Raw genomic sequence first — 19254 nt, forward strand, 5'->3', positions numbered from 1 at the left:
TTTAAGATACAGTTTAGTAATCAGGACATTGATAGCCAAAATGAATTGCTTTTTAAAGCAGATTTTTGTCTAATTGAAAGCGAAAAATCTGGTAAATCTCATTTGATTAGTGTAGAGTGTGCTCCTTTCTTCAAGTTGTCCTCAGCCCTTTGACAAAATGCTCAGCGTCACATTTCCCACCATTGCTTTATTGCTTCATCGGTTATTAATGCACCTGCTGCATGCAGCTAACCAGGTTATATATCATGTGATACAGAAAGTGTGGATACCATTTCCCTCACTGCTTCCATCACTGAATCCACCCTCATTTTTGTCTCCACTTGATCCTGTGGCTTTCCTCCACAACCCAAACACATTCTCTTTATTTTTATTGGTGATTGCAAATTACTCTTGATGTGTGACCATATTAGAGAATGTGTGAGTCACCTGTGATCATAAGGGTGGATAGTTTTTTTAAATTAACCTGTCAGTTGAGAAATAAATTGTAATGTCAGCACTTACCATGTGCATTATAGTAGCTATATATTAAAAAAGTCATTTATTTGGTTGGTTATTTATTTTGTATTAAGGGCTTAATATTATACAGTTTTACATTTAAAAGAATCCACTTGTGACCACATTACCACACTAATAAGGCACTGCTACACTTTACACTGCTGCACCATTTTCAGTTAATCGACATAAACACCTCTGCGTTTTATGAGGCCAAAAAGAATCAGAAAGGTATTTATTCATCTGTTCCGAATTACAGGTATTTAGCAATACATAAGTATTATAGTGCTCACATGCCTTGAACTAAATGAACTAAACTAACACTTTAAGCAAGGATGAATAATTACAAAGCCAGTTTTACCATAGAAAAAAACATGTAAATAGGTATCTAGGACCAAGACTGAGACTTGTCTTTTGGGTAACTTGCAGCTTTTATTTTAAGACTAATGATCATGTCAGTCATTTCACCCAGGGGTTATGAAAACAATCAATAAATGTGTAGTCTTTACTAAGAAAAGTAATTTGAATCACCTTTTTAAACTGTAATTTATTGTGAAAACATCTGCACAGTGGTTATATTACGCATGCACGTTTCCTCTGTGCTGTTTGTTTCGGGCAACCTGGTCACAGTAAATAACTTATGTGCTGTGTTTCAGCTGAAAACCCACCTCTTAGACATTGAAGTCTGATAGGAGTAGTGGATCAAAAAAGAACACAAATTAAACTCAGTATTTACTAAACTATGGATTTTAAATGCATGCACAATAAGGTGAGCCTGATGACAGATGGCGTTTCACATAATTAAATTTGCTTCTTGCGAGTGCTAATTCCTAGGTAATTTCCTGCTAACAGATTTTAAAAACATGTCCTTAAAGGACTAAGGTAGAAAAAGCTCTCAGGAAACGGAGCGATACTTGAAAATAATTTTCAGCTGATTTCGTAAAGAAGGTATACTTTTTAGCTTGTGCTAAAACTTCTTAAATAGTGGTGAAATTTTTCGGTTTTGACAGGTCACTCAGCACTGTATGTTGCAAACACACTATAGCCATTTGTCCATGTTGTTTATGCAGGTAAGTGATGGATAGATAGCAGCAGCTTTCATACAACAAAGCAGTGACAGAAAACACTGGAACATCACAGTTTTGCAAGATTTCCCATTGGTAGCTGTTTATGTATGAATAAAATTCCGCTAAGAATTTGATGCAATAAAAACATGTTCTAATAAATAATCATACACACACACACACATTTTCTGAACCGCTTGTCCCCTATGGGATCGCGGGGAACCGGAGCCTACCCTGCAACACAGGGCGTAAGGCCGGAGGGGGAGGGGACACACCTAGGACGGGACGCCAGTCCGTCGCAAGGCACCCCAAGCGGGACTCAAACCCCCGACCCACCAGAGAACAGGACCCGGTCCACCCCACTGCTCCACCGCGCCCCCTAATCATGTATAGTAACTATAATACAATATAGCATATATATATACTACATAGTATTATAGTTATTATACTGTATTACAGTATGTATACTATGTAGTATATTTTTTAAAAAAAAGTTGAAGCACATTTTCTTGCAGGTGTAAACTAATTACAACACAAATATGCAATGCTCATTGCAATGCATTTTTCAGATTTTCAAATGGTGTGTTTTTTAGTAGGGGGGTGCGGTGGCGGAGTGGGTTGGACTGGGTCCTGTTCTCCAGTGGGTCTGGGGTTCGAGTCCTGCTTGGGGTGCCTTGCGACGGACTGGCGTCCCGTCCTGGGTGTGTCCCCTCCCCTTCCGGCCTTACGCCCTGTGTTGCTGGGTAGGCTCCAGTTCCCCACGACACCGTATGGGACAAGCGGTTCTGAAAGTGTGTGTGTGTGTGTTTTAGTAATATCCAGGGGTGTGAGGTGACAACTGCAACACCTGTCTTTCCATTCTTTCTGTGCTACAGCTAGATGACATTCTATTGAGGGAATACTCTTATGCTTGAAATTGACTCCGCTTATTGACTGTGGATGAATAGGTCTATTGTGTATTTGAATCTGATGTCCAGCTTCCTCACATAGTCCAAAGACATGTGCATAAGGTGAATTGGTAGTTATAATTTACCTGTAATGTGTAAATGTGTGTATGAATATCCTCCAGTAGACTAACCCAAGATATATTTTGCCTAATGTAGTCCTCTCTGGAGGGGATATGGTAGCACAGTGGGTTTGGCTGGGTCCTGCTCTCCAGTGGGTCTGGGGTTCGAGTTCTGCTTGGGGTGCCTTGCGATTGACTGGCGTCCCGTCCTGGGTGTGTACCCTCCCCCTTGAGCCTTGTGCCCTATGTTGTAGGGTTAGGCTCTGGTTTGCCATGACCCCGCTTGGGACAAGTGGTTTCAGTGTGTCTATGTATAGTGCTTTTGGGATAATCTCTGGGCTGCTGCCATCCTGCCTTAGGATAAGTGGTTAGTGGGTAAGAATGATCGATAGTTTGAAAGTCTCCATGTCTGCAACTGTGAGATGTGAAAATGTAAGCTGCATATAGGCTTTTATTGTGAAAGGTGGTGCCTCATGTGTTTCTCATGGGAATTTCAGCAACCATACTATCAGTACAGGACCTTCATGTTCATTGCTAATAAAGTATAGAGCATTGCTTGCAGTTGATGCAAGATAGAGCAAAATGCCCTCTGGAAATTACGCTATATGTGAAGCCAACTAGAAGGCCTTAAGAAACAGCGCAAAGCCAGAGAAAAGTGTATGACTCTCTCTTAAAGTTTAACTCTTGCTCATTTTTTACTCATAATTCTCTCTGCTGCTGCTTGTCCAGTCTCCCAAGTTCTGACCACTTCCACTGGGATGTGCCTCTAATTTAGTAGGTTGTGGCTAAATTCCAGTTCTACCCGCCCATAGATAAATCTGAATGTATACATGTATTTTCCTGCTTCCTGGCATAATTTCCAATTGACATACGTCCTCTACTCAAGCCCCATTTGAAAGAACCAACTGAACTGTTACTAAAACTAAACTGCCCAACCATGTACGGTGCTGATCACATCCATCAAGCTTAAAAAGTTCCTTTAATGTTGCTGTTAAAGGCAATGGAGTTAGATGTGAAATAATCAGGTGTACAATCTGGGCAGTGCAGTGGGTAGCATGGGTACCTCAGGACACTTGGGCTGAGTGACTGTTCAATCTCTCTTCAATCTGTGTGGAGTTTGAATGTTCTCTGTTTGTTTTTGTTTCCTCCCACAGTTCAAAAACACATTTAAGGTGGACTGGTGACCAAATAGCTTGTATTTGTTATGGAATGAGTAACATTTCACACATTTTCCGAACCACTTGTCCCATACGGGGTCGCGGGGAGCCGGAGCCTAACCCGGCAACACAGGGCGTAAGGCTGGAGGGGGAGGGGACACACCCAGGACGGGACGCCAGTCCGTCGCAAGGCACCCCAAGCGGGACTCGAAACCCCAGACCTACCAGAGAGCAGGACCCGGTCCAACCCACTACACCACCGTGCCCCCCAGTGTTACTGAATGAGTGACATACAAAATGTAATTTCAGAATGGATAAAATGCTAATTGTTACCATTCAGAATAATTACCTAGTTGATTTTGATATTTGCATCAAGTCTACAGCTTTAATCATCATTTAAAAATACTGCAAAAACCAGCTTTATGCCAAAAGGTAGTTGGTAGGATTTTGTAGTAGGCGTGGTGGGACAGCGGGTTTGACCGAGTCCTGCTGTCCGATGGGTCCGCTTGGGGTGCCTTGCGACAGACTGGTGCCCCGTCCTCGGTGTGTTTCCTCCCCCTACAGCCTTGCACCGCGTGTTGCCGGGTTTGGCTCTGGCTCCCCACGACCCCGCATGGGGCAAGTGGTTTCAGCTAGGGTGTGTAGAATTTCATAAAAAATTACAAGGTCCCTTTAGTATTTTGACAGTTGTTTAGATATAAAAAAGAGGTAGTTGCTCATTAATCTCGTGTGTCTGTTTACTCAGTGGTTTCAAGTATAGGACGTGGCTATGCTACGCTGTCTTTCCTCCAGCTTTTTCTCCGTGTCTTATTTCTCTTTCCCTCTCTCTGTTCCTGTTCCTCACAAGACACAAAATAGCCACTGTCTGCAAGGCTTTATTAAGAAATGGCCTGAGATTATGAGATTTGGTTGTAATGGTGGATGAGTCATTAGTAGCCGTGAGCTATTAGCGAGCAGTCATCTTCTGACGAAGGCCAGGATGAAAACTGGTGGGTCAGAAGAACCATCTGAGGACCATATGTCGAGCGAACAGTGCCTCGGAGCTCAGCTTAATTTACTGATACGACGTCTCAATAGACACTATTATCAGAAGGCCTGCTGGGCCAAATGTGTCAGCACAGGCCACGATTAAATTATTTGCCATCACATACGCCGGGAATCAAAAAAACTTGTTTTGGAAACAAGGACTTTGTTAGAGGAAGAAAGGAAGAGAAAGAGAGCGAGCAAGCCGTAGAGAGTAGAGCAGGAGAGGCGAACACCAGTCCGAGGTGTTTACACTGGTATTTGAGTCAAGTCACAAAAGGCCTTTGAGGGTCTAGTTACTAAAATAAATATTGACACAGTTGTGTATGTTGCTCAAGGTAACCACAACAGAGACCTGTTTATCATAATAATAACTCATTTACCAGGAGACTTCTGGGAAATTAGTTATTATTATTATTTATTTAGCTGATGCCTTTGTCCAAGGTTGCTTATATGGGTAGGTTAATAGTGAGACAGAGGGCAGGGTTCTAAAGGCTTTGGCGTCCTAGATGCTTGTAAAAAGGCAGATTTCCATTGTGCCAGTGGGGTGGAAGAGCCAGACAAGGGTTGTTTAGATAGCAGGAGTGGGTGGATGAGTAGATTGGCACTTGTGTCTAAAACCAGTAATATGGTAGTTCAGGAATTGTGATTTAAATGTTAATTTAGCCTTGGTAATCTCAGGCCCAGTTGCAAGAGGATGGACACCCAGTTTGTTGAGGCAGGAGAATAGCCAGTTTGTAATGACATTAATTGGTACCTTTGCCTTGGCATACTCCCTCCTACTCTGAGACACCGTGCACATGGCACCGCGGTCCCCCTTTCCAGCTTCATACTGTGAGTGTTGTTCCAGTTGCGCGGTAACCAGAGCTCCAGGGTGCAAATACCTTCTTTTGTCCCGCTTTGGTTACTGATAGCCTGAGTGTAGTTAAGAATTATGATATCTAGGAAGCCGGTGCCACTGGCGCAAATTTAGCTTCTATGTTGTCAGCCATCATTCTGGGTCTTTCTGGTTAAGCGGTCAACACGAAATATGTTTCCCATATGTTTCTTTGTTTTCAATTATGAAAACTATATTTAAGTCATATTTTATAGTAAATTCATGGTAAAACTTGTCATGTCAGTGATAACATTGCCTTTGATTTTTAAGGCATCCTCTGCTGTGAATGTGTAGAACCAAAATAGTTAGAATAGAAAGGATGCGTTTTTTCAGTACCACGTCCACCTGCTGATATTTCTTGCCGGGCTCTTCCGAAGAAAGACCGCGGAGATGGAGCGACCGAGAGCAGAAATACTCAACGAGAAACGTCCACTCCCTCATCGCTGCTTCTTCAGATGGGAGGCACGTGAGTGTGAACGGCTGGCGCTGTTGCCCACCGCTCTCAGAATGTGGCCGCTGCTGAGCCCATACATTTTGGCAGGCGGCAGAATGCGAGGGAGATGGAGCGCGGAGCCACCGCGGGCCGTCCGTGACCCACGGCGCTCCGTGTCTGCCACCTCGGCTGGGTGGCTGTAGGGCAGGCAGGCCCAGCCCGCTTTGTTTTTGCAACCGTATGCTGTTTTGGTACACTACGGTTACTGCTTACCTTTTCAGTGAGCCGCAGTGTTGTTCTCCACATATGTAGTCTCTCCTTCCTGACTGGATCCCGGATAAAGACAAAAGCAAGCTGCGGATGATTTTGTTGCAAATACATCGACAGGGAAATAAAGCATATATTACAGGCAGTCTCTGTAGAGAAAATTCCAGATCCATCATCAGCTGCAGGAGAAATGCATTGCTCAAATCAACATTTGCAATCTCAGAGGGGAAATATGAATGATATATTCAGCTGAATTCTCGGATGTCTCGATTCCCTTTTGGACCCTTTTAGATCCTGCTGTGCTGAAAAAAACCATGTGCATCACGCAGAATTTCTGCCATGTTAATCCAAAATCAAATTGGCTTTGTTCCAAGGTGTCTTACCTTGATATGTGTTACAAATGTTTATGTTTGGGTGTACGTGCATGGGAGCAGCGGGCTTGGCCAGGTCCTGCTCTCTGGCTGGTCCGGGGTTCAAGTCCCGCTTAGGGTGCCCTGTGATGGACTGGCATCCCGTCCAGGGTGTGTGTCATCCCCCACCCCAGTCTTGCGCCCTGTGTTGCTGGGTTAGGCTCCGGTTCACTGTGACCCCGCTTAGGACAAGCAGTTTCAGCCAGTGTGTGTGTGTGTATGTGTGTGTGTGTGTATGCATGGTATATGCTGACATTACATGATTACTGATTTCTCCCAGTCATTCCTGGATTAGGGGCATTTGGGTGAAGAGCTTGTGATTTTTATTTGATATGTCTGAAAACGATATTGCTCTGAGCAGGCTTGGAAGACAGCTGTCATAGTTATTAGATACATTGTTTTGTCAGGTTTCAGAATCAGAGCTATTTTAATTGTTAGGTGGTTAGAAGGGACAGAAATCTGACAGGACTGATGGGGGGGGGGCGGAGGATGGTCTCCGTTTTCACTCTGTAACTGTAACTTACTCAATAGTAAGACCCAGATTGATTGTTGGGGGATGCAGAAGTAATTATTTTTAGTAGGTAATCTGATGCCATAATTTCCTTCTTTATTCTAATGTTATTTAGACATTGGTTCCTTGGAAGTGACAGCCTTTCGGAGGTGATGCTTTTTCCCAGGCGCTCGTTGCGGTTGCCTTAACGGCCGTGCGTCCTCATCAGGGAGCCTCGTACTTTTCCCGCACTATTTGTGCTCTGCAGCTACAAGTCGGTGTTAAGCTTCGATCCTGCAGCACGGTGTGTAATTATCTCTCTGACTGGTTCTTAAAGAGCAATGGGCTTTTTGGCTCCGGTGAAACAGTACACAGAGCAGTACCTCCTTGTAACCCTGCTTTACAGAATTAATGAGTATGTAATGTGTATCTGTTCTTGGTCGTAGCAGTTAATGTTGCACCCCTAGTCCACACACAGTCCCTAGGATGTGTTGTTGTATTATTGCCTTTGTGCCCTGTGCTCTCTGTAAGATCTGTCTTCCACTGGTATTTGACATCCTTCCTTTAGGGCTTTTTCCCACCTGCTTCCTTCATGTTGAGTGTCCGTGAAGGGTGGGGGGAGGGGGGTGGACCTTCTTCACTGTGCTGCTTCTGCCGGGGGGGCACATGGCATCATGCGGTGACACACCGATACAGCAGGGCACGGTAGCTGTCCGCTGCTGTGATTTGGACAGACAGGACGGGGGCGTCTATCCCCATGGTACCGTGGCCTCAGAGACCTGAGTGTACCCACACAGTGTACACCGTTTTTCTCCAGGGAGGCTTGTCCCAAGATCTGTTTGTTTTGCACGTTATTCTATTTTAACTATTAACTTGTGCACGGTAAATCAAGTGGACAGGATTAGAAATCACACATCGATGTTTAGTGCGTTGAAGCGTTTCACATGACAATTCAGATATACACCCTGGGCAGAATGCTGGCTTTTTATTAACTTTGTCAAAAATTACTCATTTTAAATTGCTGAAGATAAATAATACAGTTTCTAAACAACCTCCTCTTTACTCGTGTTTCATGATCAATTCGTCATATATGCATGTCCAAGTAATAGGTGTGGCTTCTAGTATAATAATGTATAGAAGTGTGCGTCACACACACATTGGCTGAAGCTGCTTGTACCGAGTGGGGTGGCAGCGAGCCGGAGTCTAACTGGCAACACAGGGTGCAGGGCTGGAGAGGGAGGGGACGCACCCAGGATGGGATGCCAGTTCGTTGCACAGCACCCCAAGCGGCACTCGAACCCCAGACCCACCAGAGAGCATAACGCAGTCAAACCTGCTGCACCGCCGCACCCCCTTTTGTATAGAAGTGAAATAAAGAAAAACATTGAGCTTTTGTTTATTTTTTAATTAGCAATACTCTGCGCTTTCACAAAATTGACTCATTCTCATTAATAAAAATATTATGTTCTCAGGCAATGTTTATATAGTGAATCATTTTTGATTTAGTGACACAGCAGCTAAAATGTGGTGTGGTGGTGCGTAAGGTTTGGCCAGGTCCTGCTCTCTGGTTGGTCTGGGGTTCGAGTCCCTCTTGGGGTGCCTTGTAGCAGACTGGCATCCTGTCCTGGGTGTGTCCCCCCTCCCACCAGCTTTGCGCCCTGTGTTGCCGGGTTGGGCTCCAGTTTGCCATGACCCTGCTCGTGATGAACTGTTTCAGACTGCGTGTCTGTAACTAAAACACCTACAATTTCTTGTTTTTTTTTTTTAAAGGATTGTATCTGAAAATGCTGTAATAGCTGAAAATGCAAGATGTACAGATGAATGACCCAGTGTAAGTAGTGTATTTAGCAGTGTAAATCACCTTGGTGAATAATGTGTGTGGGCTGGTAACACTACATAGTATCCATTGTAAGTCGCTTTGGAGAAAAGCATCTGCTAAGTGAATAAACGCAAACGTAAGATGAATGTAACAGAAAAAATTTTGTAATGGAACCAATATTTCCAGACTAAACGAAAGTCCTGCCCACCATCATATTGTAGTATTTCAAAAAAGAAATTGTTTAACCGAATTAGCGCTGTCAGGCAGGAAGGTGGGCAAGATGATGAGCACATCATTCAGTTATTTCATTCTCTTCCTCACTTAGCTCACTGTCCTGTGCTCATGTCTAAGACACAGGTGACCTCAAGTCAAGAGGAAACTAGGAAGATTTGATATGTATATCTAATCTGAAATGTTGCAGTGTTCCCATATGGTCCACATGAACACGCTTTCTCCATTTTCAGCTGTTGAATATTTCTGGGAATATTTAACTATTGCATGTTCACGGGTGGTACCGTGGTACAGCGAGTAGTGCTGCTGCCTCACAGGACCTGGGTGGTGCAAGAGGATGTGGGTTCAATCCCCAACTCAGTCTGTGTGGAGTTTGCATGTTCTCCCTGTGTCTGTGTGGGTTTCCTCTGGGTGCTCTGGTTTCCTCCCACAGTTGAAAGACATGCTGGTCAGATTCACCCATAGTGTATGAGTGACAGAGAGAGTGTGTTGCACTGATGTATGGATGAGTGACCCTTTGTAAGTAGTGTATCTAGCAGTGTAAGTCACTGTGGTGAATAAGGTGTGTGGGAAGATAACAGTACACAGAGTTCATTAGAAGTCACTTTGGAGAAAAGAGTCTGCTAAATAAATAAATGACTGCAGTGAGTAAAGAAAATCATGTTTCCCAACAAAAAGCTCTGATCTCTTTACCTAGGTTACTACAGTGTTTCTTACAGGAACAGAGGAAGCTGTTATTACGGTCTCCCTTGTTTCCGATCCGACAGTTACGGCGTAGTTTGATGCGATGATTAATAACCATTATCTTTAAATCGATTTAACTTGCATTTGATTCCACAAGGGCCTGTTTTGATGACATAAAATGAGGGAGAAGTCATTCATCCGTTTGTGTGCTGTCTGGGAATTAATATGAAGAAAATGATGATCTATGTGTAATAAAACCATTCTCTTTCGGAAAAGCATTTTGTGTGACCCCAGCGAGTACCATTAAACAGTTTGTCTCATATTATTTAATCATTTAGCTATTATTATTTATCAAAGCTAATTTTATGTGTATGCTTTTATACAGCTGGATGCTTCATTACAACAATTCAGGTTAACTACCCTGACATCTTTCAGTCTTCCCTGGTTCTCATCTGGCCTCGTGCATGAACGTTTATTTTGTAATTAATTTTGACATCTATTGTACAAATTGGAAACCTGAATAGATTTTGGTTCAATTTACTGTAATACTAGTAGGAAGGAGAGATACTCTTCTTTACTGGTGCTGAATGCCATGATAAACCATAGAAATCTGCTTTATGTTCAGGCCAGGTTCCACACGCCTAATGCTAAACCTGAGCATTTCAAGAATTTGAAACTTAAAACTAAGATAATATGGGCACAGCTACTCACACACTGTCCGAAACCGCTTGTCCCGAGCGGGGTCGCGGCAAACCGGAGCCTAACCCGGCAACACAGGGCGCAAAGTTGGAGGGGGAGGGGACACACCCAAGACGGGATGCCAGTTTGCCACCCCGTGCAGGACTCAAACCCCAGACCCACCAGAGCGCAGGCAGAGGCCAAACCCTTGTTACTAGTGTAATGTAAATGTTTCCAAAAAAATATTATTAAGAATGTGATTAGGAATTGTCGATATTCAGATGAAGTTTTATGCAGCTACTCGTGTGATGCACATGGGTTCATATGGCGGAAAGAAACAAACTGCGCCTTAATCTCACACCTCTGCATCCGCGTCTTTCTGCGAATGTAATGCACACGTATTTTTCGATGAGATGTACATCGCTTTGGAGAAAAGCCTCTGCTAAATGAATAAGTGTAAACGTAATTGAATGAGTGATTTAATAAAGCACGGCAAGGTCAACGAATTTGGCCAAAACTTTTGAGTAGAAATCATCTTCACGCTTATCAGACAGTATTTGAACATTTGTTTGAAATTGGTTTTGACAGAATTCAGTTGGCTAAACAACACGCAAAATCGTTTACTATCAACGTATCAGTTTGCGTATTGCTACCAGGAATACAATTTGTAAAAGGACGATAAACTTCGCTCTCCCCGAGGCTGAAAAACTCCACCATTCGCAAACGGCTGTAGACAAAAGAAGTGTTTTTAAGGGAAGCTAATTGCAAAATCATCTGAGAAAAGTAGGAGCCAGCTTGCCGACAGGTGGTTGAAAATCAGCACCTCCTCATTTCGTAGCAGGGAGCGTTTCAGAACCTTGTTGGACACCCACCGGCTTTAGCTATGACAGGGTACAATGACATGGCCAGTGGCTCTGTGCTGCCTTTGTTGTAGATGTTTCCTTTATCCAAACACACTGCAGACCTCTCCTTCCCCTGTGGAGCCTCCCTCTCTCCAAGCCATACTAGGTGTGGTTGTGTATCCTAACTTAAGGACTAATTTCCCCTGCTGGTAAGGCGTTCATTTTGAGGGAAGCAACCAATCTTCAGAACAGCTTGAAGTTCTACATGCGAGACGAGATTGGAGTCCCGACGTGGAAGATTTTAATTATCGTCTGTAAACATATTTTTCTTCGAGTCACATCATCTAGCATGCAACGCACGTTGGCCAAACCTAATTAATTGGCGCAGCGCATAGCGTTGTTGTCTCACAGCACCTGGGCGGTGTGAGAGAACGTGGATTCAACCCCAACTCGTGTGGAATTTACATGTTCTTCTCGTCTTTGCATGGGTTTCCTTCCACCATCCAAAGACTCTAGTTGAACTGGTGACTCGAAATAGCCAACAGTGTGTAAGAGTGTGTTGCTCTGATGTATAGATGTGTGGTAGTCTGCAGGTAGTGTACCTTACGTCGTAAGTCATCTTGGATGTAGAGGTGTCAACTAAATACTACAACGTATTCATCGTATGTTGGTTCGGAGAAAAAGCGTCTGGGTAATGAACGAATTTAAATGTAATTTCAAGCATTCTGTAGGTGATCTTTCCAGAGACTGGAAACAAGATGGTGTCATACAGACTATACTGCTTGTTTGAAAGGACTAGTTTAGGTTGGGGTCGTTTCACTGGAATTTGTGCGTTCTGCATAAACACGTTAGAGGAGCAATATGCTTCTCTGAACTGCTTTTTTCAGTTCAGATATCTGGAAAATAACTTTAGAGCAGGATCTGTATTCCTTGCATTACCATTTCCGTGTTATTTCAAATTACAGTGGAACCTTGGAACTGGAACGCTTCTGAACTCGAACAATTCGGAACTCGAATGAGTTGTTTGAGAAAAAAATGTCTCAGAACTCGAACGAAATTTCGGAACGATGAACCTTTCAGGCTGAAACCTGTCGGACATGTGATGTGTCTTTTTTTCCCGTAAAACAAATGATGCGTATGAGTCAGTCTTGCCTGAAATTTCACCAAGTTTATTTAATGTGTTTTACATCTTTTATTTATGGTTTTAGCATCAGGTATGTATGTATATACCGGTAGGTTTAAACAGGCAATCATTTGGGGGTCTGGAATGCATACCTTGTCTGAACCACTTTTCCCATTCAGGGTTGCAGGGAGCCAGAGCCTAACCCAGCAACACAGGGTGTAAGGCTGGAGGGGGCGGGGAAATACCCAGGACAGGACACCAGTCTGTCGCAAGGCACCCCAAGTAGGACTCAAACCCCAGACCCACTGGAGAGCAGGACCCAGTCCAACCCACTGCACTACCGCACCTCCTGTGGGTCTGGAATGGATTAATCCAATTTACATTATTTCTTATGGGAAAAGTTGATTCAGGACTCAAACTTTTCAAAACTCGAATGCCATTCTGGAACAAGTTAAGTTTGAGTTCCGAGGCTCCACTGTATTTTTTCATTTGCCTTCAGTCATGTTGTGCTTCTATAGTTTGCCTTACAAAGAGAAAAATAGAATTTTATTTATTTTGGTAACTATTTTTGGATTGTCTATACCAGATCTCTTCTGCGTTCGAGAAAATTCCTACCACCTCAACAGTTTGAGTATTGCCTGTTTCTTTAACCCTTTCTAATGTAAATATGTGAAAATGTTATTATTGAATGTATGTTAGGATTTATGTAATCAGTATTATCACATGAATCTGAACATACAAGGTTATTTATTTCTTTTTTTACTTACTTATTTAACTGATTTGAAAAATGGGTTGTAATTATTTTTAAGACAGTCTCCTAAGGGAAACTAACTGAATTTAATTAAAATCCTTAGGGTTATAGACTAACTACATTTTCAGGTCCTTTTTATGTTGAAGGAGATTAACAATGCTGTGAAAATTAATATCAATTACATATTTATTAATTTAGACATGGTTTCGTAGGCATTTTGTTTTAATCATTTTTCCAAATGATTTGGGAAATACAGAGATTTTTCAAGGTTTATTTAAAGTAATTGATGATTCTTGGAAATTTTCTACTAATCTAGACATGAGTTGTAAATATTTCTGATTCTGTTTAAAGCCCTTCTGTGGCCCTGAGAGGCTGGAACCTAGCTTGTGCACATGAATTCTACAACTAGAAAAATTTGAACAGCAGTAAAACCAGTTCCTTTATCCAGGGGTCTAGGAGACATGAGGTGTCATTGTGGCACCTTTTAAAAGGTATGGCTGCTGTTGAACTATCAGTCAGCTTGGTGTAGCACTGCTGAAAACTCACTTCCTGTTATGCCTTCAAACGCCATTAAATCGATAATATAATCTTTAATATCACAGCAGGAAAAGGTGGAACAAGGTTACTGGGTCAGGACTCACTGGCATTTAAATCAGAAAGAGCAGTACATACACATTTAAGAAAATAAATATGTTAAGAGCCAGAAATGTGAAGTGGACTTTGATATACAAATTGATCAACTAGTAATAGTAATAGTAACACTATTAATAAAAAAATATGTGTTAAGTGTGGGGGTGTGGTGGTGCAGTGGGTTGGACCGGGTCCTGCTCTCCAGTGGATCTGGGGTTCGAGTCCTGCTGGGGGGTGCCTTGTGATGGACTGGCGTCCCGTCCTGGGTGTGTCCCCTCCCCCTCAAGCCGGGGTAGGCTCCGGTTCCCCGCGACCCTGTATGGGACAAGCGTTTCAGACATTGTGTGTGTGTATTTGTTAAGCAGTTCATGTTTTGAACCATGGGAGAAAACAATAGCACAAGAAATCCAATTTAAAGACGTTATGCAGGAGCAATTAAAGCTTTTCGTGAGCAGCAATTTCCTGCTGAAACGTAAAAGAAATGAGAAAACATGGGAAAACTATCACATATACAGTACTTACATATAAATTAAGTATTGTGAGAAAATTTCAAAATATAACCATTGCTCACCATGTGTAATCCCCCATTTCCCGCTCAGTACGTCCTTGTAACTCCTAGGATTGTTGCTAATTTTTTTTTTTTGTCCTTCAAGGTGACACACCCGCATCTTTTTCATTGTCTTGATTAGGGCAGAAGTAAATCAGATGTTCTGTTTTTAGACAAGCTCACTGTTAGCCATTTGTTCAGACAGCTAAGGGTCTGTATTCATGTTTTCCATTTAAAAAAGTTCAAAAATATCAATACTTTCATACTGTTTTGTCCAGTGTCTTCAATGGACACACTTACAGATGTTGTTACGAATGCTAAATCAACAAAAATGTAATATAGACAATAACATGAGGTAGTCAGTTAGTTTTGCTCATCACCTTGGGTAGGGTACACACACCAACAATTGTTTGCCAAAGACATCTGTCCTGTACCTTCAATAGACATAACGTGAGGCATGTGTGCAAAGACTAACTTATGGGAACTCATCCAGTGAACTAAGATGTGAGTCATAAGAGAAAACTCAAAACAAGTGGGTGGAATCAGTCACTTAAGCCAAATGTTGGAGGATCGTATTGTAGTTAAAAGGTGCAATTAAATCCCCGACGTTTTGTTTTTCCACCTTGTTTTCTTTCGGGGTCTTTCCGTAGGACGATTATCTTGATGGAGTTCTTTACCGTCGTCTGTGTGGGTTACTCTCTGAGCTCCGACTGTTCATCATACTGTCTGTCTCCTCCCACCTTCTGTATTCCGCAGTCTGCTCTCCATTTGGAGATGTGCCATGTGTCTGGTACTACAGGGAGCATTTATGCTGTTTCAGTGACGCACACTCTTTGCTAGCTTCAGTGCACACTTCTGCTGTTCTCACTGTGAAGGACAGCAATACTGTGGTCGCAAACTCTGTGGACAGTTCTGGTCAGATAATATGTCTCTCTGTGAGGGAGTGCAGTAATACCCGGGTGTTTTTAATCAAAACCAGTGCAGCGAAATTCCTTTTTTCCATAGTTCAGCATCTAATGAGTGTGACGAAACTGAAAAGAAAAATAAAGAAAATATACACCCAGTACTCGCAAGAAGGGGTACGTCACTCCATGAAATCATTCCTGAGGCAATTGAATTACCAGTATCTGTTATGTAAAGAAAATAATTGGTTCCCAGGTGAAAAATATGATTCCTAACTTCTTTTTTTCTTTCCTTTTCCTTACCGTTTTATACATACTGTATGTTATATTTTTCAGTCTTTACAGCATTTCCCAATTCCTTCTCGACTTTCTTTTGAATCTCTTAGAAGCTGTTGGAAAACTCATATATGTTAATGGCATAAAAAAGTTCACAGGATGAATGGTTATATCTTTCTCTCTAAAAAAAAAATGAGAGTGTATAGTGCTGCAGCCTGTAGTGCAGCAGTTAGAGTAGTTGCCTTTGGACCTGCAGGTTCAATTCCCACTTCTTGCTGTAGTACCCCTGTGCAATGTATTTATCCTAAAAATTATCCAGATCTATAAATGGGTTATTAATCATTGGAAAGACTCTAAACAGACCCTAAACATTATAAGTTGCTTTGGAAAAAAGTGTCAGATAAAGTGAAAAAGTCTTGGGAGACACCTGGTAGAGTAGTGGTTAGAGCTACTACACTTAGACCCAAAGGTTGCAGGTCTGATCCTCACCCCCCACTGTAGCACTGCTGAGTAAGGTAAATTTACACTAAATTGCTCCAGTAAAATTACCCAGCTGTATAAATGAGTAAATACACACACACACATTTTCAGAACCACCTTGTCCCAGAAGGGGTCGCAGGGAACCAGAGCCTACCCGGCAACACAGGGCATAAGGCCAGAGGGGGAGGGGACACACCCAGGACACCAGTCCACCGCAAGGCACCCCAAGCGAGACTCAAACCCCAGACCCACCGAAGAGCAGGACCCAGTCCAACCCACTGCGCCACCGCGCCCCCCTGCTAAATGAGTAAATATTTGTAAGCTTATAACTGAATTAATTGTAACCTTGACTTTTTAAGTTGCTTTGGAGAAAAGCATCAGCTAAATGAATAAATGTTGAGACTCTAGGCCATTGGAAGCTCTTATGGCATTTAAAAAAATGTTCAGTGATAGATCATTTTGTCGAATATTAAGGCTTTGTTTATGCTAGTGGTCATTGTGTCCAGGGTAATGTAGAGGTTAAGGCAACAGATTTAGCCTGAAAATAGTCACCTTGACACCACCGGGGACAAAAACTTTTAGGTTTGAGACATCAAGTGTGTATCTCTGTCCCTGGGTGCCTGATAATAGCGGTGATACTGCTGTCTGGAATAACATAGCTGTTACGAAAGTAAAATGTGTAACGGGCAAAACACTGTTGTGCAGAACTAAAAAAACTCTACTGTATGAAAAAGGGTTTACATTTTCATAAGCCACTGCAGCAGTCGACCAAAACTCTAACTTGGACATGTGGACAGGAAGTGAGTGAGTGACTGATTGAAGGATATTTATTACCTGATCTTGAGACAATGGGGTGAATTCATCAGAAAATTAGTATAACCTTGATACTTGATATGAAAGTGCTGAAGATGTTCATAAGACTTGAACCACAGCTGTTTTCCTATATGCTTTGTCAGATCTGTGTACTTTACTCATAAATTCTCTAGCATAAATGTCCTTTTCTGACACTTTCTTCAGTGCACTAGTGGTAGATGTTGAATGATGTATATCTAATGCTTCCTTACATATAACATACGTAGTCTTTACCATAAGACATTCTCTAGTGTGCACTTCATTTAGTGAGCACTTCCTTTTACTGGTGTTATACCACCACTTTATAGATGTTTCATTTGTTCCTTGAAAACACAGTATATAGGTTAATATTTTGTAAATGGACTGGTGATTTTATGACAACTGTGCCAAGAATATATGTGCTAGTCAGTTGATACACTGAATTTCTGGTGGGTTGAAAAGAAGTACAGTGAATGTGTTATGCAGTCGGTCACTCAGCGTTCTTCTACTTGTCCGGGAGAGAGTGATGAAAACGTTATGCATTATTAATTAAAAAATCAATGCGAAGCATGCCTAGAAGAATACTGCCCTTAATAAAATTGAATGCATGTTGTACTCCCCTCAGCTGGAAGGCTGTATTAAGACTTCATGAGTGTGAGTCATGGCAGGAATGGTTAAAGGAATTCAAAATGTTTCATAAGGGAGCTTCGCAAACTACTCTTCTTCTTCCAGAAGAGCTCCTTGCAGCATCAGGAGACATCTCCAGCTACGTGGTCACAGCTAACACCTCACCCTCTGTCTGGGTCGGTGTCTTTCGAAATGACTTGTGAGCTTTTGCGTTCTGTGAGCTGTGACTTGTTTTAAATTTGCAGTGCTGAGCAAGTGTAAAGGCAGAGTTATGAAGTGTAAATTGAGAAGTGAACAGTACTTAATTAAAAACCAGGATGTTGTTGTAATTATAGCAATGCAGTTTAATACAAATGCAGTGCGATGTTCTAAAACAGCATTTCAAGGACTATAATACAATATAATATGTAATATATAATGTGCTTTTGATAGAGTTTATTCATTAAGGAACTTAGATTGTAGTGTTATGCATGAGAGGGGGATGTGGTGGCACAGTAGGTTGGACCGGGTCCCACTCTCCGGTGGGTCTAGGGTTCGAGTCCTGCTTGGGGTGCCTTGTGATGGACTGGTGTCCCGTCCTGGGTGTGTCCCCTCCCCCTCTGGCCTTATGCCCTCCGTTGACAGGTTAGGCTCTGGCTCCCCATATGGGACAAGCAGTTTCAGAGTGTGTGTGTTATGCATGACGAAGATATGTTCTAAAGTATAGTTGAGTCTTTCAATCAAATGTGCACTAGTGTATAGATTGAGCAGACATTTGTGTATTGCTTGATTTTGTACTAAAGTGTAAAACATCCAGACCCCACAGGTTGGATAAATTATCCCATTTGTTGATTTCAGAACAAAGTGTATCACATACTGCTTTTCATTGCTCTTACTGTTTATCATCAAATAAAAAATGAACATAGTCAAATAAAATAAACACATGAACAAATATTATAGAAAGTTAACTTCCTTTGGCTTCTTTACTGGTACACAAGTTCCTTACTTTCGTCCATCTCAGTAGTCATGGAAGTCATTACATTGCCGTCACGAATCAGCAAGGAATCATACATTCATTCACATTACCTGTGAAACAAACGTTATTAATACACACACCTCATCGGTCGCAGGTGTTATAGACTTTAGTTGGTGTTTTTTTTCTTTTGTTCCTTAGCTGTTTTCATGTGTTGCAAGCTTTTGTAAAAGATCTGTAATCTGACACTTATTTCTGGTTTCCTAAAATTATGTTTCACTGGAGAAAAAGGGACCGACCGCATGCATGGTTTCACCTCTGGGCGACAGTGTTTGGGAGGTACTCTCAGACAGTGAAGGCCATATTGAGAAGCAGATGGTGTCTCGAACAGTGGCATGCCAGCTACTCATGTGCAGAAAGTTGCCAAACGATATAATTTTATCCCAGTTAAAATCCTTTGAAGGACACTGTGACACCTGGTGTACAGCTGACCCAGTGACAGTTTTTATGTTCCGAAGAGATGCCTGAGTGAGAGATGCAAAGGTGGAGGTTGGACCCCTGTTTAGAAGGATGGTACCATGGTCCTAGCCAATGAGAGGAAGCCAGGTGTGAGTGATAAGCAGAAGAGATGGGTCTTATCTCCTGTTCATGTATGTCTGTAT

General features: G+C 42.2%; 1 protein-coding gene across 4 annotated transcripts in view; it reads left to right on the forward strand.

Annotated features, from left to right (window-relative positions):
• Positions 1-19254, forward strand: part of cacna1ea (calcium channel, voltage-dependent, R type, alpha 1E subunit a) — a 110414-nt gene that overhangs the window by 17329 nt on the left and 73831 nt on the right. The window contains exon 1 of one of the 4 annotated variants that reach the window (XM_018726786.2): positions 6020-6085. The exons of the other annotated variants lie outside the window; for them this stretch is intronic. Within the exon in view, the coding sequence (XP_018582302.1) occupies positions 6075-6085 (11 nt within the window). The 5' untranslated portion in view covers positions 6020-6074. Of the gene's footprint in view, positions 1-6019; positions 6086-19254 lie in introns of those variants that run through there. 4 annotated transcript variants of the gene reach the window in all.

The sequence above is a fragment of the Scleropages formosus genome, chromosome 9, assembly GCF_900964775.1.
Source record: "Scleropages formosus chromosome 9, fSclFor1.1, whole genome shotgun sequence".
In the NCBI taxonomy this organism is placed as follows: domain Eukaryota; kingdom Metazoa; phylum Chordata; class Actinopteri; order Osteoglossiformes; family Osteoglossidae; genus Scleropages; species Scleropages formosus.